The following is a 22,641-nucleotide window of genomic DNA, read 5'->3' as shown; positions in this document are numbered from 1 at the left end:
GAGTTTTTGGTCAATGTACCGCCATCATGACATTTAGCAGATATTGCTGAAAATCAATTATAACTTTTGTGGAATTCTCTGAACTCCACAAAAGCCATTTGTTTGAGACTACAGTTGGACAACAGAATGCCCACCCCTATTAGTCACTGGAATCTAAGAACTGCTGGGTTAAATCTCTGCAAATAAGATAACTGGAAACAGTTGCCTTTCTGAAGATCCTACCTGGGTATAAGCGGCATGCCCTGATGGTTGGAGTCATGTGGACACTTTCCCAACCAGGCATTCCACAGTATTGACCTTCAAGACTGGGGGGCAGGATTCCTCAGAGGTCAAAAGTTATGTTTAAGCTTTGTAAAGGAGAGCAATTCAGAATGGTTGAGAAAGCCAAGGACATGTGACTCTTAGTAACTGTCAATGGGCAATATAATGGGCTTCCCCCGATTATTTAGATGTATTTGCCAGCGGAGCTTCTTATTCTGCGAGATTCCCCCCTCTCACAGGTGTGGCCCTCCACTCTATTGAGGACCTACCTTTATGACGGGCTTTGGCACCCCGAGAGGTGGCATGTTGCAAAAAGGGGATTGAGGGGTTTTCTGGGGAAATTTTTAGATAGATTTTAAGGGGTTCTAAGGGGTGGGAGGGTTGTGTGTTTTGGGGGTTAACCCACAGGGGGGAGGGGTCTGGCCCAGCTGCCAGTCGGGCCATGGAGGGTGCGGATTCCGGGGGTAAGGGGAGCATTAGAGTTCATTCTGCTCAGGGCTTCTCCATCAATACGCTGAGTGGGAGGGGCAGATATGGCGGGAGCAGGGGGCCATATCATGTGGGGGCGTGCACTCGCTATCTCCGAGCGGTGGCACACCCTGATCCCCATAGCCCTTCTCGTTTCCCAGGCTGTTCAGACTCTCAGGGCCCGAGCCTTCGGCTGTTGCTGTGCAATGCCAGGTCTGTGGTAAATAAAGCCCCCCACATTTGCGATTTTATTCAGGAGGGGGGAGTGGATCTGGCAGGTATTACGGAGACCTGGTTGGGCCAGGAGGGGGGAGTTCCCCTCGTAGATATGTGCTCACCAGGCTTCCGTGCATTCCACCAGCCAAGAGCTCAGGGCAGGGGCGGGGGAGTGGCAGTTATTATAAAGGAAGGTCTTGATCCAAGGGAGATCACTGTTCCACAGATAGCCGGATGTGAGTCCTTTCTTGTGAAGTGGGGCCGTGGAGTGCAGATGGGCTTGTTGATCATGTACCTGGCTCCCTGCCACATGGCAACAGCCCTGCCTGAGCTGCTCAACGTCATAGCCGAGGTGGCGGTTGATACCCCCAGACTTTTGGTCATGGGGGATTTCAACATGCCATCTATCGGTGAAACGTCTGAGGTGGCTCGAGAGTTCATGGCTTCCATGACGGCCATGGACCTGACTCAGTTAATTCATGGCCCTACTCACACGGGCGGGCACACTCTGGACTTAGTTTTTATCTCTGGTCAGTGGTCGAGTGGCCTTGATACAGGGGATATAGCCATCGAACCCTTGTCATGGTCTGACCACTCGCACCTTCAAATTGACTTTCTAACCACTACACCCCGCCGCAGGGAGGCGGGACTAACTAGGTGGTTCCGCCCCAGGCGCCTGATGGATCCTGATAGGTTCCAGATGGAGCTTAGGCCATTTCCTGAGACTCTGGCTCATGACTCGGCTGAAGACCTGGTGGCCACCTGGGATAGTGCGGCTAAAGCTGGGGCTTTAGACCGCGTCGTGCCTTTGCGGCCTCTGACCCGGCACCGAACTCACCTAGTTCCTTGGTTCTCCGAGGAGCTGAGGGAGTTGAAGCGCCAGAAAAGACGCCTGGAGAGCGGTTGGAGGACCAGCCGTTCCGAATCCGACCAAACACTGGTGGGGTCTCATATTAAGATTTACCTATTGGCGATAAAAGCAGCAAAATCTAGCTATTTTGCCGCCCTTATTGCGTCATCAGATAATCGCCCAGCCCCCCGGTTTAGGGTGACCCGCTTCCTCCTCCATCTGGGAGCGCGGGATGATCCCTTGCAGGGTCGAGCTGAGGATTTTGTGCAGTATCTGTATGACAAGATCGCTCAGATTCGGGAAGGCCTGGCCTCTGACTGGGTAAATCCGGACGGGATGATTGAGGCAGGTCTTGAGAGTTTTGATCCTGTGGCTCCCGAGGACATGGACAGGATTCTGGGACGGCTGAACGCGACCACATGTTTATTGGACCCGTGTCCCTCCTGGTTGGTGCTGGCTTCCCGAGAGGTTACACAAGCCTGGCTCCAGAGGATTATTAACGCTTCTTAGAGGGAGGGTGTCCTACCGGCCGCCTTGAAAGAAGTGGTGGTGAGGCCCCTCCTCAAGAAGCCCTCTCTGGATCCGGCTGTTTTGGCTAACTATCATCCAGTCTCCAACCTTCGTTTTATTGTGAAGGTTGTTGAGTATGTGGTGGCGCGGCAGCTTCCACAGTACCTGGATGAAGCTGTCTATCTAGATCCGCTCCAGTCTGGCTTCAGGCCTGGGCACAGCACGGAAACGGCATTGGTAGCATTGGTGGATGATCTCTGGAGGGCTCGGGATAGGGGTTGTTCCTCTGTCCTAGTCCTGTTAGATCTCTCAATGGCTTTTGATACCATCGACCATGGTATCATGTTGCACCGGTTGGAGGGGTTGGGGGGCACCGTTTTGCAGTGGTTCTCCTCCTACCTCTCTGACCGGTCGCAATCTGTGTTGGCAGGGGGGCAGCGGTCGACCCTGAGGCGCCTTGTTTGTGGGGTGCTGCAACGGTCGGTCCTCTCGCCCCTTCTGTTCAACATTTATGTAAAGCCGCTGGGTGAGATCATTCGTGTCTTTGGGGTGGAGTTTCATCAGTACGCTGATGACACTCAGCTGTACATCTGCACCCCAGGCCACCCCAACAATGCCCTTGAAGTGATGTCCCGGTGCCTGGAGGCCGTGTGGGTCTGGATGGGGAGAAACAGGCTCTGACTCAACCCTTCCAAGACTAAGTGGCTGTGGCTTCCGGCGTCCCGATATAGCCAGCTGGTGCCATCGCTGGTATTGGGGGCGAATCACTGGCCCCCACAGAGAGGGCTCGCAACTTGGGCGTCCTCCTGGATGCACGGCTGTCTTTAGAAGAGCATATGACTACCGTGGCCAGGGGGACTTTTTATCAGGTCCGCCTGATACGCCAATTGTGTCCCTTTCTGGATCGGGACTCCCTACGCATGGTCACTCAGGCACTCGTCATTTCCCGCCTGGACTACTGCAATGCTCGCTACATGGGGCTCCCCTTGGGGTGCACCCGGAGGCGCCAGTTCGTCCAGAATGCGGCCGTGTGGGGGATTATGGGAGCTACAGGGCGCTCCCATGTGACACCTCTCCTGCGCGAGCTGCACTGGCTTCCGGTCGTCTTCCGGGTGCACTTCAAGGTGTTGGTGACCACCTTTAAAGCACTCCATGGCTTAGGGCCGGGATATCTACGAGACCGCCTTCTGCCGCCAATAGCCTCCCACCGGCCAGTTCGCTTGCACAGAGAGGGCCTCCTCAGGGTACCGTCGGCCAGATAATATCGGCTGACGACCCCCAGGGGGAGAGCCTTCTCTGTGGGGGCACCTGCCCTCTGGGATGACCTACCCCCAGAGATACACACGATACCAGACCTCCGGACTTTTCGTCGGGCCCTGAAAACACATCTATTTCATCTGGCCGGGCTGGCTTGATCCCATCCTTTCGGTTTTAATTTGAAATTGGTTTTAACTGGGTTGTTTTAAATTGAGGGCCAAAATTATTTAATGTCTTTTAAACTGTTTTTTAAATTTGGTATGTTATGTTTTATCTCGGCTGGTCACCGCCCTGAGTCCTGTTGGAGAAAGGCGGTATAAAAATAAAATAAAATAAATAAATAAATAATGGAATATGATGATCAATTGGTCTGGAAGATTTTGCTTTCACTCCAAGAGGGGTGCTGGTACAGTCTACTTGGGCAAAATCAGACCATTCCTTCAGAGAATCCACTTTCTGGGATGAAAGACAAGCCTTCCGACAGCACTTTGCATACTACCTTTGGCTAGGTGAAATGCTTCTTTCAAACTGCAATACCTTCCTCCTCTTCTTTGTTGTTCTCTTGTTCAAGAGAGCATGTGGAATCAGCTCAGCTTCTGGTTCAGCAGGTTGAATTCTGGGATTGACTTTAGGACTGGCATGCTTGGTTGCAGGAAGATTGGCAGGGAGGATAGCTATGATAGAAAAACAAACAGTAACAAACATTGTTGGCATTCACTACACCTGAATTGGTCTGCACTTTCAACATTCACCCTTCTCTGAATTTTACCCAAAGAATCATCGTGATTCATAAATTGTTGCACATCTGGTTCTTCATCATGCCCATCCAAAACGGAAATGTTTAGTGCTCCATGGAACTCTTGATGAAGTATGGAAGTCAGCTCTTCAAACTGTGCTATAATTTCAGGAGTAAGTAGGTTGGTGACTTTCAACCAATTGTACTGTTTCTTGGCTACCAGCAGAGTAGCTATTATAAGCCTGCAATAAAATAATTCTATGAGATTTGAAACTGGAGAGCTAGTTAGTGTTAAAGTTTAAATAAGTGTATACAATGGAATGGAGTGGGCTGGTCTCTGTTTTCTTTCAATCCCTGGAAAAAGGCAGGGTATGGGAAATTTAAAAATCATCTGCAATGTTTCTTTGTGTCAGCCTCAGCTTTGCCTGCTTCAGCTGCCATAAGGAACGGGGGGAGGGACTAGTTAAGGGGGCGAAGGGGGGGAAGGTGCAGGAGGTGGTTTTTCCATTGTAGGCCGTGTCTTCCCAAGAAACGAAAGTGAATCTCCAAAGGGGCCGGCTGACCAACTGCCCTACATTCCTGATGAATGACGTTGCCAGACGTGATGCCACCTGACTTTTGGGAGACCTTTGGATTGGATGATGGCCAATGGACACGGGGGTGCGGTGGGGGGAGAAGCTTAGTAGATGCTATTTCGCGCATTTAGTTCACTTCCAGCTTTACCTGGGTTGCGATCATTTCATATTCAGTAAAAGTACTAATCTCTTCAAAATGATTGAGTTTGGGTTTTTCTTTCCTGGATATTGAAGGAAGCATACCTGACATTAAGCTGGAAGTCACATCCAGTCATCCTGGACAAAAACCGAGGGGACTGTAAATCCAAATTATGTCAGATCAAGAGAGTGACGGAGGAGAGCAAATGGGGGCAGCGAGTTCAACTGCAGCCGCCCTCCAAGCAGAGAAAGAGAATGCAGAATGGTTGGAAAAACTCCGTTTAGAGCCGGAGGAAGTCAGATGGTCGAAAGGAGCTGCCTCAGACGTTTCACCAATAGATGGCAGGTTGAAGTCCTCCATGACCATAAGCCTGATCAACCGACATCTTTTGTACATATATATAACACATTGAAAGTGCAGCTCGGGAGTTCATGGCTTCCATGATGGCCATGGACCTGACCCAGTTAGTTCATGGCCCCAATCACACTGGGGGACACACTCTCGACCTGGTTTTTCTCTCTGGCCAGTGGCTGAATGATTTTGATATAGGGGATATTGTGATCGAGCCCTTGTCATGGTCAGATCATTCTCTCCTTCGACTTGACTTTCAAACCGCTACACCTTGCTGCAGGGAGGCGGAGCCGATCAGGTGGTTCCGCCCCAGGCGCCTGATGGAGCCTGATAGGTTCCAGACGGAGCTTGGGCCATTCCCTGAGGTTCTGGCTCATGACACGGCTTAAGACCTGGTGGCCGCCTGGGATAGGGTGGCTGCTGGAGCTTTGGACCACGTCGTGCCTTTGCGGCCTCTGACCCGGTTCCGATCCCAGGTGGTTCCCTGGTTTTCCAAGGAGCTGAGGGAAATGAAGCGCCGGAAAAGATGCCTAGAGAGTGGTTGGAGGGCCAGCCGGTCCGAATCTGACCAAACACTGGTGAGGTCACATATTAAGACCTACCTTGTGGCGATAAGAGCGGCAAAGTCTGATTACTTTTCCGCTCTTATTGCATCTAAAGATAACTGCCCAGCTGCCCTGTTTAGGGTGACCCACTCCCTGCTCCATCTGGGAGCGCGGGAAGACCCCTTGGAGGGTAGAGCTGAGGATTTTGTATAGTATCTGCATGACAAAATCGCTCAAATTCGGGAAGGCTTGGAGTCTGACGGGATAGGTCCAGACAGGGTGATGGAGGAAGGTCTTGAGGGTGCTATCTGGGAAGAGTTTGACCCGGTGACTCCCGAAGACGTGGACAGGATTCTGGTTAGACTTAGCGCGGCCACATGTTTATTGGACCTGTGTCCCTCCTGGTTGGTGCTGGCTTCCCAGGAGGTTACACGAGGCTGGCTCCAGAGGATTATCAACGCTTCCTTGAGTGAGGGCTGCTTCCCCGCAGCCTTGAAAGAGGCGGTGGTGAGGCCCCTCCTCAAGAAGCCCTCCCTGGACCCGACAGTTCTAGTGAATTATCGTCCAGTCTCCAACCTCAGCTTTGTGGTGAAGGTGGTGTGGAGAATGTGGCAGCGCGACAGTTCCCCCAGTACCTGGATGAAGTGGTCTATCTTGATCCGCTCCAGTCAGGTTTCAGATCTGGATACAATACGGAAACGGCATTGGTCGCATTGGTTGATGATCTCTGGAGGGCTCGGGACAGGGGTTTTTCCTCTGCCTTGGTCCTATTACATGGCTTTTGATACCATCAACCATGGTATCATGCTGCGCCGGTTAGAGGGGTTAGGAGTGGGAGGCACCGTGTTGCGGTGGTTCTCCTCCTTTCTCTCTGACAGGTCGCAGTTTGTGTTGACAGGGGCCCAGAGGTCGACCTCGAGGCGCCTCATGTGGGGGTGCCGCAAGGGTCGGTCCTCTTGCCCCTTCTGTTCAACATTTATGTGAAGCCGCTGGGTGAGATCATTCATGGTTTCGGCTTGCAGTTCCACCAGTACGTTGATGACACCCAGCTGTACATCTCCACCCCGGACCACCCCAATGATGCCCTTGACGTGATGTCCTGGTGTCTGGAGGCCGTGTGGATCTGGATGGGGAGAAACAGACTCAGGCTCAACCCATCCAAGACCGAGTGGCTGTGGTTTCCGGCGTCCTGATATAGTCAGCTGGTGCCATATCTGACTATTGGGGGCGAGTTGCTGGCCCCCACGGAGAGGGCTCGCAACTTAGGTGTCCTCCTGGATGCACGGCTGTCCTTGGAAGAACATGTGATGACCGTGGCCAGGGGGGCTTTTTATCAGGTTCGCCTGATCCGCCAGTTGCGTCCCTTTCTGGATCGGGACTCCCTATGCACGGTCACTCATGCCCTCGTCACTTCCCGCCTGGACTATTGTAATGCTCTCTACATGAGGCTTCCCTTGAGGAGCACCCGGAGGCTCCAACTGGTCCAGAATGCAGCCGCGCGGGTGGTTATGGGAGTGTCATGGCGCTCCCATGTAACACCTCTCCTGCGCAAGCTGCACTGGCTCCCAGTGGTCCTCTGGGTGCGATTCAAGGTATTGGTTACCACCTTCAGAGTGCTCCATGGCTTAGGACCTAGGTACTTACAAGACCGCCTGCTGCTACCAATAGCCTCCCACCGGCCAATTCGCTCCCACAGAGAGGAGTTCCTCCGGGTGCCGTCGGCCAAGCAATGTCGGCTGGTGACCCCCAGGGGAAGAGCCTTCTCTGTGGGGACTCCTGCCCTCTGGAATGAATTGCCCCCGGAGATACAGAGGATCCCGGATTTACGCACTTTCCGCCGCGCCCTCAAGACCTTTTTATTCCAACAGGCTGGCCTGGCCTAACCTCCCTTTTTAATTGTAAATTTTAAATTTGTCAAAAATTTTAGGGTTGTTTTAATCTGTTCAGGGCCAAATTTATTTAATTAGGTTTTTATACTGTTTTTAAATTTTGTAATTCTGTGTGTTTTATCTCTTGGCTGTTCACCGCCCTGAGTCCCTCGGGAGTAGGGCGGTTTATAAATCGAATAATAAATAAATAAAATAAAATAAAATCAGCTGGGACTTGGGAGGCAGAGAATAGTTGGGGGTGGGGCCAGTCCGAGGTGGTATTTACCGGTTCTCTGAACTACTCAAAATTTCCACTACCAGTTCTCTAGAATTGGTTAGAACCTGCTGAATATCACCTCTGGTGCAGAGGCAGGTTTGTGAAACAAGGACTTCAGCAACTGCACTCAACTGAAACAATTGATAAACCAACTTAACCTGGAAAAAAAAGTTCACTATGATAAATGCTATATTGTATACTCAATTAATGCCCTCTCATTGACCCTCACTGTTTCTTCTTGCTTGAGAAATGCAGAAACCTAATCAAACTCAGCATTTCAGATTTTCCTTCCATGTGAATTAACTTGAGTTCTCACCTCTTCAGGGTGAGGAAGTAAGGAGCAATTACTGGTGGGTGTTAGTTTAGAAATGTTCATAGGATTCATTTACACACTAGGCACAGAGAAATCAGCTTGGATGAAATAAAAATGTAATGCTAAGTAACTCTCACAAAAACTGTGAGATAAATTATCTATGTGCTGGACTTATCCATGTGCTGGACTCTGACTTAGCCTCCTCTCATAGTTCTTGTGCTCTTACCTCCTTCATGAGACTTTTTCTTGAGCAATTTTGTTTCAAAATTTGGGAAGGTCCCATTTCTGTGCAATCATCCTTTTGCAACACTTTTGCAAGTATCTTCTGATCTATTTCCAAAACAAGGATGAAAAAATATTTAATATCAACCTCAACAGAATCAAAAACATGCCAGTCCAATTTGCCCATTCCCCTCTTTATGGCACAAAATTGTTCATTTGATTGTTTTCTAATGAAATACAGACTCAAATTTATTAACAAAGTGTGAGATAACACAGATATTTATTCTGGGAAGAGATAAGAGTTTGGCATTCCAGTTTGGAACTCAGAAGATAAAAATAAAAGGTATTGACTCACACAGAAGTGATCATATTTACTGACACATTGCCCATCTACTACCTTTTCTCCTCTTAGAGCAGGAGTCCCCAACTCCCGGACCACAACCTACTACTGGGGGACCCTGAGCCTTTCGGAACCGGGCTATGGAAGTGGCAAGTGAGCATGTGTGTGCACATCCCTAATTGTGCAAGTAGAGAGCAAGAGTGTGCACAGGTGCGCTTGCTCACTGCTCGCGTAAAACCATCCTCTTCCCCCTGCCAGTCTGCAAAACTGGAAATGTTGGGGAACTCTGCCTTAGAGGTAATGGACCACCTGAAGAGCTCCATCTGCTCAGAAGTATAAGGAGCCAGGGAAGGACTTAAGCTCTGGCATTTTTTCTTCATAAATTCAGAGACTCCCTTTTAAGTATGCCACCTGAAAGGAACAAAATGGTATGCTTATTTGGCTAGAGTTTAACTTTAATTTTAAAGTTAGAATTACCTAAGATAAATTAAAGTATCCACATTACAAACATGTTGCCCTGACTGAAACCCTGTGGTGATAAAGGTTGGTGAATAAAGTGTGTTCTCGATGCCTTCTCTCCCTTAAACTAATCCCAGTTGGGAGTTGCAAGTAGCTGGCAATTCAGGCATTAACATGGATACCAGCAACAAGAATAATCAGATACTCTACCAAATCAGACAGCCTTGTGCTGATATTTACTACAGCATACTTAGAACACTACATTAACAGAAATATTGCATCTTTATCTTGTATTGCCAACATGTCTCACAATGAGCAGCATCCTCTACCCTGAAAAGGCTTCTTCAAAAGTACAGTGGTTACTTATTATAGAATGCCCTAGGCTGCTATTCTCCAAAGGATTTGCCGATAAGAATCTTTCTCAGCCCTGTCTGGAGATGGTAGGTATGGATTACCAACTGACATTTTTCTAAACAGTCAATATCCCCAGAATTTCTGATGGATGCATCAACAGCTAAGGTTGTCTTAAATGTGCATTAGGCCAGAGGAATCAAACAAAATACTGAATCTTATTCTATTATATGGAACGCTTGCCTTTCATTGACTTCTCACCCCAATAAAAATCTTTTGGGTTTGAGACATAATATCAGAGCCTCTTACCTCTGCCTTTAGTTGCTCACAAATAGCTGCATATTTGCTGCTAGTGTGGTTCAGCCTTACCATGTTAGGTTTTACCAGGGCAAAAAATAGAAAGCAAAAAATGTTTATCATGAGAACTGCAAGAAGGCTTAGACACAGGGATTAATACTGTATCACAAACTGGAACTCCCACCCTACGTTTTCAATAAAGTAGAACATGTTGTAGAATAGTAGAGATTCATAAATATATCAGCAAGCCAAAATATGCCAGGCTTAAGTCATCCTTGCCCATGTTGCCAGAGTTGACCTAATGAATTTCAACATATTGGAAAAAGAAATAGAACCTATTAAATGTAATCCCCTACATGAGAAATTGAATTAATTAAATTTGCATAGAATTTGTCAAAAATATATCCAAGAAAATGGAAGACTGCCAAATGCCAGTGGAATATAATTTGTCTCCAAAGATTGTTGGAATTTTTGGTACAAAAGGAATGTGAAATATTTACATCATTATTATTTCAAATATAAAATTTGGGATTCTAAAGTCTGAAACAGCATAAATTTCTATCAATTACTCACAATATATATATTCTATAAACATGATGTACAATACTGAAAAGATTGTTGGGACACATGACCCCTTGACCTCACCCAGTAATTTTCCTTGGGAGAAGAAAATAAGTCACTTAGAAGCATCCGTACTGTACAATTACAGAAAACTATAGGAAAAAATCTAGGCTCCAAATGTCATTAGTTTCATATATATATGAAATGCAGATTTCTAGCCTGAATGGAATACAAATTACTATAACACCATCAGAAAATAATATATACTGTATTTCCACAAAAATAAGATCCGGTCTTATTTTCTTTGACCCCTGAAAAAATGGCTAGGGCTTCTTTTTGCGGGGAGGGGGTGTCTAATTACTGACTCACCTCATGGCCGTGGCACCGATAACCCCACCCAGCAGGAGCCTGCTGATGGCCCACTTCTTCTGCGGCTGCTTGCCGTCGCTTGAACACATCACCCCCAACCTCCATTTCGCCATCACAGCCTTCCGGAAAGCCCTCTACAGCTGAGAAACGGGCTCCAGATTGACACGTGTGGCATCCCCTGGCTTCTGTTTTGCTATCAGAGCCTTCCAGAAAGCCCCCTGCAGCCAATAACAAGGCTTCAGAAGGCTTTCTGGAAGGCTCTGGTGGTGAAATGGAGGCCAGAGACGATGCACGCATCAATCTGGATGTCATTTCTTGGCTGTAGAGGGCTTTCCGGAAGGCCTCTGATGGCAAAATGGAGGCCGAGGGCAACACATGCAAACGGCGGCAAGCAGCCGCAGAAGTGGGCCTGCAGGGCAAGGCAGATATCAGGGTGTACGAGGCCTGGTAAGTAGGGCAACTCCACTCCCCTCCCCATCCCCACCCTAGTTTAATTTTTACCCATGTACCTCACCCCACCCCCTGAACCCTGGGGTGGGCAGAGTTTTAATTAAGGCTTAATTTGAGGGTAAGGCTTGTATTGGGTGCATGTGTAAAAATTAAGCTAGGACTTACTTTTGGGGTAGGTCATATTTTCGGGAAAACACGTTAGTAGTTTATATGGTGAGAAAAGAAAAGGTTAAAAGAACAAAAGGGGAGAAGATCCATGTAGTATCAATATAATTAATTCAATATTCAAGATTAACATTAAATCTAGACCATAACTAAAACATATTATTTACTTTCAGGTTTTGAACACAAAGGTTTTTCAAAAATGTATAACAGAACTGATATCCAGAATCCATTCCTTGATGTCACAGGTAAATTATCAGAAAAAAAAATCTTTAAAATAACCATTACGAACCAACTGATTTAAATAATGTGTTTCTTTTTTGTCCCAGAGATTCCAAAATAACATCTTCCACGCTATTTTCAGATTTCAGCTCTTCCAAACTTTATTTTTTTTCCATGTGATTCTGGATCAAAACTTGCTTACTTGTTAAGAATTAAATATGTTCAGCAGCATTCAGGACTGGAAATGAAATCTCTGTTTAATTTACCCTAAAATTTGTGAAGATTTCAGAGAAATTACAAACTTGATCTCTCAATAGGCCCAAAAATGAATCCCCAAAAAATTCTCACCCAGAATATAGATGTCAACAGCCCAATGATAAAATTGGAAGTTTTATAGGTTAAAGTTAGACAGCAAATTCAATTTGTCCAGTATATTTGAATGATTTTGGTCTACCATATTTTTTTTTCATTCTTTTGTCTATCTGTGTAAAATACCTGATATGAAGTAAAACTGGAATTCCTCTTATAATATACATTAATCCTAATGTAATATTTACTTTAATTACTTTAATTTTACTCCAACAATTTAGTGGAAGTTTTTGCCATCAGGTTATATCTAATGAAATTGCATCTATATACTTAGTTCAATATATTATGATAAATTTCTGATAAAATATAAATTCAAGTATTTTATGGAACCTATAGATTATAAATTCTAAGTCCTTCTAGAGGTTTCTAGGCCTCCTGCTTTAGAATAAAGCTTTAACATATATATAAAATCCCCAGTGGAATTTCTGATTTCTCAAACAGAATTACAGGTAGACCTTGACTTACAATCACAATTGACCCCAAAATTTTTATTGTTAAGTGAGACATTTAAATGAGTTTTGCCCCATTTTACAATATTTCTTAACACAGTTGTTCAATGAATCACTGCAGTTGATAATTTAGTAAACCAGTTGTTAAATGAATCTAGCTTCCTCATTGACTTTGCTTGTAAAAAGGTTGCAAAAGGTGAACACATGACCTTGGGATACAGCAATGGTCATAAGTATGAACCAGTTGCCAAGAATCACATGATCATGGGGATGCTACCAAGGTTGTAACTGTGAAAAATAGTCATAAGTCACTTTTTTCAACGCCATTGTAACTTTGAATGGTCACTAAATGAACTGTCATAATTTGAGGACTACCTGTACTGGGCTACAGAGAAGAAATGCTTTAGACATATTTCTTAGAGTTTTTTTTAACCTAGAATTGTAGGTCTATAAATTGAAGATTTACATTACTCTGAGCTTTTCAAGAACTCATAGCAGATATACTGAAGGACACAATAACATGGGTAAGATTCATCCAGAAGCAAAAGTAAAAAAAATAATTTTCAAGCAATTACGCTATAAATGCAACTTTTGGTACCTACTAAAAGTTTGATTTTTTTAGCCCAGTTTGCATATTTGAGGGTGTTGTATGTGTCCTCATAGGAAAGTATGGAGGAGCTAATAGCTGCAGTCATGAGGGTCCAACGGTTTTCCACCAATAGAATCCCTTAGGAGGCGCGTTAGCTTGCTGTCCCAGTATGGAATGTGGATTTTTTTACTCTGTGTATCAACAAAATTAATGGAGGATTCAGAGATTCTATAAGAAACAACTGTTCCATATAATTCTTCTGCCATTACAAACACTATTCCTCCATGTATTCCTATTGTGTCTAAAGCAAATGAGTATATGAATTATATATCTGAAATATACGCTGTGCTGTTTATTTTAGAAGATTATTTATTTATTAGTTTTTAATCCTGCCTTTATTATTGGTGGTGAACAAACATAATACTCCTTTTTTGTATTTTCCTCGCAACAATCCTGTGAGGTGAGTTGGGCTGAGAAAGAGTGATAGGCCCAGAGTCACCCACCCAGCTTTCATGCCTAAGTCAGGATTAGAACTCAGAATCTCCTTGTTTCTAGGACAGCATTTTAACCACTACGCTAAACTGGCTCTTCCATGCTGTTATAGTATTACAGTATCATCTGTCATTCTGGAGGAGAAAAATCCTGCCCAGAGTTGAAGCTTAAGATTTTTGCCCTATCTTTATCAATTTATAAGACACGAAACTATCAAGGATTACAGATGTTAGTTTAGTAACATTATTTCATAAAAGTAGATCATATACATTCCTCAATATAGCGGTTGCACATTTATTTATATATTCAGGGGAATGTGAATCTAATAATGGAAACATTGGAAGGATATCTATATGGAGGAAATACAGCAAGCCGAGCTGCTTTTTCAATGTATCTTGCTGTCAAACGTGATTGCAGGGCATGGTTAAAGTGATGGCTGTAATGTTGTGATCAGATATCCATTGTTCCACTATCCCATTCCTTTCCATCTTATAGCTAGTTTTATGAGGCCATAATAAAGGTTTGATTTGATTTGAGAGGGAATAATTATGTGTAAATTTAGAATTAAAAATACAAAGCAAAGGAGTCCCTATACTATAAATGCTGTCGAGACAAAATAGCAGTAGATGAGGAGTAAGAGATAATTTACCTTGGCATCTGCCAGGACATTAGTAACATTGATAAGAGCCAGTAGGGATCGATTGATGTTGGCACCCACATGGAGTTGTTCTCCTTTGGTGTTGGCAGCAGAGGCACATTCAGAGCCAACCAAATCAACCAGGCTCGTTTTTGCCACTAGTTGATCCTGATGCATGCCCACCACAAGGTTTTGCTGCTTCACGCAGATCTGCAAAAAATGGCAGAGTTCGGTATAGATACCAGAGTGCTGGGTTGTCTAAAGAGCAGACAAATCTCAAGAGAAATCTGTCTATTCAAATTGAACTGAATCACTATTCAAATGCATTGCTATAACATCTTTCTCATTTTTGCTCTGATTTGTCTTTCCTTTTTCCTTCTATAAATGTGAGGGGCGATCAGGCCGTGATATCTGTTGATTGCCAGGGTTGATTAGGCTGATCTGGCTGCCTAGGCAGAATTTTTGTTCTGATTTGTCTTTCCTCTTTGCATCACTCTTATATATTTTGTACTATTCAGTTCTGCAGAACTTGAAAAACTATTCTCTATGTAATGGACGTGCTCATTGCTAGTAATAAAAGTACTGCCTGACTATGGATTTTATGGTTTCTTCTAGGTTTGCTATTTCCATTCAGGGGCCATTCCAATATATCAGACTCACAGAAAAACACTAGGTAGATGACAAGTATTTCTCATATTTCTGTACTTTAAAGCTAACCCTTTTGGAAAGAGGAAGTGGATCATCCAAATCTCAATTTCTAAAAACTATGTGCCTCTGCTTCAGCAGAAAGGCAAGACACTATAAAAAATTCAGAGGTGCTCCATCATTTTCAAGTACAACCAATCAATGTAATTACCTTTGTCATTAGCTGAAAGGAAAGTAGATATTCACTATCCTACCTTTGCCTAATCAAATACTGAGTGCCATAAAATAAGTAAAGGGTATACATAAAAAAAATTTCTCCTCCTCCCTTTCAATAGAAAAAGAAGGCAGTAGAACTACATGATTAAGAATCCATCTTATCCAGCACTCTACTTCCAATAATAGCCAGTCTGATGCCTCCAAGAATTCACATGCTGGGAGAAGATCTTATGGTAATGATGTTCTTGAAGGAGAAAATGTGATTGATGGATTAATGATATTAATGAGGAATTTTCCCTAATTACAATGTCTCGTAAGAAGCTATTAAGCATTTCTGATGAATCCTACTATACTTACCTGGAAGATTGCATGAGATTGTGAAGAAGTGGCATTAATGTCTGCGGGGTGGTGGGTACAGTTCAGATTTCCTTGCTTCAGCATCTCTAGAAACTGCATAGCAGATTTTGGCTAAAGGGATGAAGGGGAAGAAAGATTTGGTAAGACACTCTTTGCAGCTACACTCTCTACAAAGAGGCTTCCTAAATAGTTGCCTCCATAGGAAGATATATACAAATCATTTTGGACTTCCTTACATGACCAATATATTACAAGTATTCAAAATAGTTCTGATTACATTTTGCTGTATTCAAAGTAGTTCTGATTACATTTTGCTGCTGTAACTTGTCATTTGGAAGGATAAAGTCTAAGGAGCATCAAAATCTTATTTGCAGGGAGATCTAACAGCTTAGCCAATAAGAGCTGAAGAAAAATCAAATCTGCAGCAACTGGACTATTGACTTTATTACCCAGCACCAAATTCCACATTAAGAGGCACAATAAAAAACTACTGCAACACTTTCTGGCTGACTCTCTCTGGTCAGCCATGTGAAAATTAATATTAAGTTCACCCTAGCTCCTTCTCTTTTCTCTGCCCATTCCTATTCACAAACCCCCTTTTCAAACTTTTGCTTGTTTCCCTCTTCCCTTCAGTTTTGGTTAGCTACTTCTTTATTTCCATCTGATTCTGTCTGGCCTTTTTTTCATGACCATTCCTTAACTACAATGTGGAATAAAGCTCTCTGAGCAAGCATCAAATCAATGTGGTCTGTATAGCAATTTATATATAGGGCTGAAACTATATCAACATTATATGAATAATTGAGGATGACTATTCACTCATGAAATGCATGTCATCCTTGAAGTTCATACAATGCAAATATCACACTCATCTTATGAACTGAAAGACCTTGCACCAAGACACCTTTCTCTGGATTTTCCCGAATAGCCAGTGGACTCTGATTCCGAAATATCATAAATCTGCTCATTATATACCTAGAAGCAAAAGTTATGCATCATTCTACTTTAAGACAAAAACTGACTGTTTTGGATGTCTCAAAGTTCAGATTTTCAGCAGAAGCCAAGGGCACAATCTTTTCCAAATCCAAAGAACTAGAAACTTGGAAATTACTCTTTCAACCAATTGTGCTTCTTAAACCCATGAAAAACAAAATAAGTGATTAGTGTTTGGGGAATCTAGATAGTTGATATGAGCAACGAGGAAAATGTAGGCAGGCACCTAAAAATCTAAAGCTGATTACTTATTGAGGAAAAAGTACATTATCCCCAAATGACTATATTCTAACAAATTTCTGTTTATATATTGACACTGCAAACCCAGAACTGAGTATTTCCAATGGGCATCCTATATAATGGAATTCTATGCTATACTTTGTCTATTAGCTTGGCAGCCAAATTTATTTTTAGTTTTTCAATCTTTTCCTTTAAATAGGCGATGAACCCTAATAGGCTTTGATAGAAAATGGTTGCTTCCGATTTTAGCATGTATATAAAATGCAATCTTTCAATTGGATTTACTGACCAGTTTGCTTAGGATTGTAGCTATAACTGTGCAGAGAGATGCAAATACATGTCAGACTCTGAATTAAGAGCACAAACAAACAAAAAGGCCCCGTTTTTAAACCGTCACCTCCCTCTTCCTTGAGCAATCTCTACAAAAATCTATATACTTGTCAAAGTTAATTACATTTAGTATAGAAGAGCACAAAAACTGAAACTAGTAGAGTTGCTTAATTAATCTAATCACTAATTTGATTAGATGGTTAGAAAGGGATCACCAGATAATCAGGCAGCTACATTTAACTACACACACACACACACACACACACACACACACACATGCCATATTATTCCAGATGGTCCCTCAGCTCTCACTTTTATTGGGCAAGGTGGAGTAAATCATTTTATATAAACATAAGGTCTTTTAATATTATCCTGTGATAGATTTATACCATAGAAAGTATGTGTTTATCTTCTTAAGTATGGTTCGTAGGTATATACAAAGTTAAATAAAAGGTTTTATCAACCCCAAATTCACAATCTCAGAAAATTACAATATTACATGAAATCAATAAAACAAGGATTGTACATAGAACAATATTGGACCTTTGAAAAGTATAAGCATGCATATGTACTCAGTTCTTGGTTTGGGCCCCTTTTGCATCAATTACTGCCTCAATGCGGCGTTGCATGGATGCTATCAGCCTGTGGCACTGCTGAGGTGTTAAGGAAGACCAGGACGCTTCACTAGCAGCATTCAGCTTTTCTGCATTGTTCGGTCTCATGTCTCTCATCTTTCTCTTGGCAATGCCCCATAGATTCTCTATGGGGTTCAGGTCAGGCGAGTTTGCTGACCAATCAAGCAGAGTAATCCCATGGTCATTGAACCAGGTTTTGGTACTTTTGGCAGTCTGGGCAGATGCAAAGTCCTGCTGGAAAATAAAATCAGCATCCCTATAAAGCTCGTCTGCGGAAGGAAGCACGAAGTGTTCCAAAATCTTCTGGTAGACGGCTGCATTGACCCTGGACTTAATGAAACACAGTGGACCAACACCAGCAGATGACATGGCTCTCCAAATCAACACAGACTGTGGAAACTTCACACTGGACTTCAAGTATCTTGCAGTGTGTGCCTCTCCATTCTTCATCCAGACTCTGGGTCCTTGGTTTCCAAATGAGATGCAAAAGTTGCTCTCATCAGAAAAGAGGACTTTGGTCCACTGAACAACAGACTAGTTCTTTTTGTCTTTAGCCCAGGTAAGACGCTTCTGATGTTGTTTGTTGTTCAGGAGTGGCTTGACAAGAGGAATACGACATTTGAAGCCCATGTCCAGGATCTGTCTGTGTGTAGTGGCTCTTGATGCACTGACTCCAGCCTCAGTCCACTTTTTGTGAAAGTCCCCAACACTTTTGAATGGCCTTTTCCTGACAATCCTCTCCAGACTGCGGTCATCCATGCTGCTTGTGCACCTTTTTCTTCCACATTTTTCCCTTCCACATAACTTTCTATTAATGTGCTTTGATACAGCACTTTGGGAACATCCAACTTCTTTTGCAATTACCTTTTGAGGCTTTCCCTCCTTTGGAGGGTGTCAATGATGGTTTTCTGCACAACTGTCAGGTCAGCAGTCTTTCCCATGATTGTGATTCCTACTGAACCAGACTGAGACCATTTAAAGGCTCAGGAACCCTTTGCAGGTGTTATGGCTTACTTAGCTGATTAGAGTGGGTCACTTTGAGCCTAGAATATTGAACCTTTTCACAATATTCTAATTTTCTGAGATTGTGAATTTGGGGTTTTCATGAGCTGTAAGCCATAATCATCAAAATTATGATAAATCAAGGCTTGAACTATCTCGCTTTGCATGTAATGAGTCTATCTCATATATTAGTTTCACCTTTTAAGTTGCATTACTGAAATAAATGAACGTTTGCATGATATTCTAATTTTTTGAGTTTCGCATATATATACATATATATACATATATATATATATACACACACATATGTATGTATATGTATGTATGTATGTATATGTATGTATGTATGTATGTGTATATATATATATATATATATATATATATATATATATATATATATATGCATGCCTGTATGCTATTCTAACACCCTACCCTCTAGTCCAAATAAAAATAAAATAAATAAAATAATTGTGCATTCTTGATATTTCCAACACTGCCACTATTTCTACAAGCATCTCAGATATAACACTGTATGCAATATTCATCTACCCATTTAACCCCAGGAAAAGCAACGCTTTTGAATAAAACCCATATTGAATCAGTAATTATGTGCACATATATGCCACTAGTGCGTATCTGGACTTGTTAAACTAGAATACCAGTTCATAGAAGGCATGAACACTTCCATTTTACTAAGACAGAAAATGTAACAAAATTTCTCTGGAAAAAGTTGCTAGAGATGAACAATACCTCTTGATAGGAGATTAACACCTCACAGAATTTCTCTTCCTTTTTAACCTCTATTTTCTTATACAGCTACTTCATGGTGAGGTACATGATACCAGGTTCCTTCTCTGATCCCAGCCAGCATGGTATATGTTTTACCAGCTCTTGTTGCACCATATGCAAATACTGGAAAAGAAGGAAGACAATCATTCAGAGAAATTTCCCAAATATAACCCATATTATCCTAAGATGTTTTAGAATCAAAAGAGGCTAAAACTACCCAAACCCTGAGGCCAAAATACCTGAAAGAGTACACATGCATCCCTCTTTCTTCCCTTCAATCTATTTTCAGCAAACTTTATTTTTCACCCAACTTAGTCAGGTTTCCTTTACAAACTCAAACACCAAGAATCTTGATTTCAGATTCTGATTATGTGCCATCAAGTAGTTTTCAACCCCTAGTAATCACTGAGGTTTTATTGCTGAACAAACTTTCAAGAGCAGAAATATTCAACTTTAAGAACCAAAACAAGAAAGATCCATGAGGTATGGCACCTAAAATTAATTATTCTTGCACAAATGGGCAGTGGATTCTAACTATGTTTTTAAATTAATTTTTTTCAACAGTTGTATCTTCTTATTCCTAAAGAAACATTTGCTGCATCGTGTAGCAAATGTACACATTCTCAGCATCTACCTGGAGATGGAAGAAATAATGTATCATTATGCCTATGACCTTTTGGCTAGCACCTCTTCCAATGAAGTACAAGGAATCCTCCAAAACATCCTAAGTAAATCAAAAACCCAGCAGCCCCAGAAGAAAAAACAGGAGTCATTTATAATCTACGGTGTAAGGACTGTAACAGCCATTAGTTATATAGAACTAATAGGCAGAAGACTAGCAGAGTACATCCATGAACACCAACTACAGTAGCAGTCAGAAGACATGATGAAAACTCCTTAATATCACAACACATGGATAGACTCAACAATAGTTTCAACTGAGAAACTGTGAGTATCCTAGATCAAGCCAAATTCAAAAATGCCAAATAATTCCTGGAGACCTGGCACTTGGACAAATCAGTTATCAACAAGCACATAGAGATAAACAACATCTATATACCACTCAAAAGAGACAATCAAAAAGACCAAAAGGAAACAAAAAGACCAAAACACCTCCTCACCAGCAATCAATACCCATATGAGCAGAGATTAACATCCAAATTAATACCAGACAATCAAGTAAACAATAACTCAATCAAGCAATTATTAACACAGACAAACAAGCTAACAATAACAACAGTCTAGTCAAGGAATCACCAAGAACACTCCCATTAACACTGACACTAAAATAAGAACAAACCCTATTACCTTCTAGCATTGATGTTATCTAGTTATCTGCAAGAAAGCCATCAAGCTCAGAGAACACCAAAGACTCCAAGTTCAACCCTGAGGTACAAATACTCTCTTCTAAAGTGCAAGGAGTTAATTACAAGTATTACAAAAATTACCTTTGCTCAGTATTGAGAACAGGCTGGAAATAGAATTGGCTATATTTTCAATATTAAACTGAAACCAACTGACATTGCATTTTTACTAATTTATATCTTGCCTGTTAGATTAAAATCCCCATCATTTACAGGCAGCAAGGCCAAACTCTCAGACTGACACAATCTGATATGATCAATGAAAGCTTAAAATTTAGTTCAATGAGTGTTAGCAGAAAGTTATTTCTTTTTTTATATATTTTTTATGTTAGGCAACATGCTGTTTTTTTTGCTGTGCTGCTGTCATACTGTGAAGCCAGGAAAATACATTCCTTACCAGAGTAATTGTGGCCACTCAGCACACCATTCAGGATCTCTTTTAGTTGTGTTCTCAAAGACTTCCACTTGGGTAGCCATTTCTCCAAACACCTGATCAAAAATAAACTTCATATTCTTGTCTTTCTTCTGGGAGACAGACTCATGAATTTGGAAGCCCAGCAGGCTTGTTTCTTCAGGGTCAAACACTAGCATGCTGTCCCTGAGCACTTTCACTGTTCTTTGCCGGTTTCCTACTTGCTCTCGTAGAGTCTGTGACTGCACTCAGACCACTACTGTTACATTGCCTTCTTCAGCAGGTGGTATGAGCACCATTATTAGAGAATGCTGTGTCAGGGACAAGATGGGAACATGTTGATATGTACAGTATCAGATTCATATCTTTCTTAAACCTAAGAAACTGTGAAGAGTTCTTGAAAGGTCTCTCCAACTGGACACAGGGTATCAGAATATTGAAACCCTAATACAGTTCAGCACAAATCTATACAAGATAGATAGATAGATAGATAGATAGATAGATAGATAGATAGATAGATAGATGCCTACTGTCTATTTATTCATGACTGAGTGCAATTCCATTTTAAAATACAGAAAGAGTAAATAATATCCAGCCACATAGTTTTTCTCAGCATTCTTTCCAAAGTCTCAACAACCTTCTTGAAGTTCAATGCCCAAGAGAAAGGACAATAAATTTGCTTGCTTTAATGCTGCTAAGGCAACAAATTTACAACTCAGCTCAGCCACAAGGGATTAAGGGCAAAAGACATTCATTGATTGATTGTACTGGCTAATCAATGCATTCATTTGTTGCAAGACTATAAATGTGGGTTTTAATAAGACCTGTCTTCTCTGAAAAGAGCAATCACTTCTGATGGCTTTGTAGTAAGGAGCTTCTTCACATTCACCTTAAGATTCACTTCATGTACATCAAGCTATTTCCTAGTGATCCTAATTCCCATCACCTTACCCAATTTTAACTTAAGGGACATACTGGAATTAGATCAGAAACAAAAGCTTAGGAAAATAGCATCATGTAATGCAAAATTATAATTCCAACATTTTTTAAACAAGCTATGTAAGAAAAAGAATGTAGAGATGCCACATTTCTTTTTCATCTGAGTGTATTTCAGCATCAAGAAAGTGATACAAATACCAAAAAAAAAAGTGTGATGCTGCCCCAAGATAATTTCCTAACTTGCTTGTTAACATTTTTTTTTAAAAAAACAAGAGGCCCAGAAAAAAAGCAAAATGAAAAATGAGTATACAGTAGTCAAATTTTTGTTAACAGTGGAGAATTAGGAATGTAAAGAAACAGCCTACCCCAACATTTTGCCCTCCG

At 42.4% G+C, this 22,641-nt stretch overlaps 1 protein-coding gene across 1 annotated transcript; it reads right to left on the bottom strand.

Moving 5' to 3' along the window:
• Positions 1 to 99: 99 nt before the first annotated feature.
• On the bottom strand, positions 100 to 21,727 carry KIF18B (kinesin family member 18B). The gene is given in 20 exon segments (XM_087893664.1): positions 100 to 279; positions 281 to 325; positions 327 to 433; positions 3,917 to 4,236; positions 4,332 to 4,579; positions 8,207 to 8,211; positions 8,593 to 8,854; positions 9,025 to 9,282; positions 9,284 to 9,339; positions 10,048 to 10,126; positions 13,224 to 13,327; positions 13,329 to 13,397; positions 14,348 to 14,545; positions 15,554 to 15,664; positions 16,420 to 16,495; positions 16,497 to 16,528; positions 19,504 to 19,620; positions 19,622 to 19,665; positions 21,304 to 21,346; positions 21,348 to 21,727. Coding segments are annotated over 20 exon segments (2,505 nt in total). The 5' UTR covers positions 21,618 to 21,727; the 3' UTR covers positions 100 to 218.
• Between the last annotated feature and the right edge of the window lie 914 nt (positions 21,728 to 22,641).

Source organism: Pantherophis guttatus, chromosome 4, assembly GCF_059756535.1.
Source record: "Pantherophis guttatus breed Tessera chromosome 4, ASM5975653v1, whole genome shotgun sequence".
NCBI classification, from domain to species: Eukaryota; Metazoa; Chordata; class Lepidosauria; order Squamata; family Colubridae; genus Pantherophis; species Pantherophis guttatus.
This window is presented reverse-complemented; position numbering and strand designations above follow the sequence as displayed.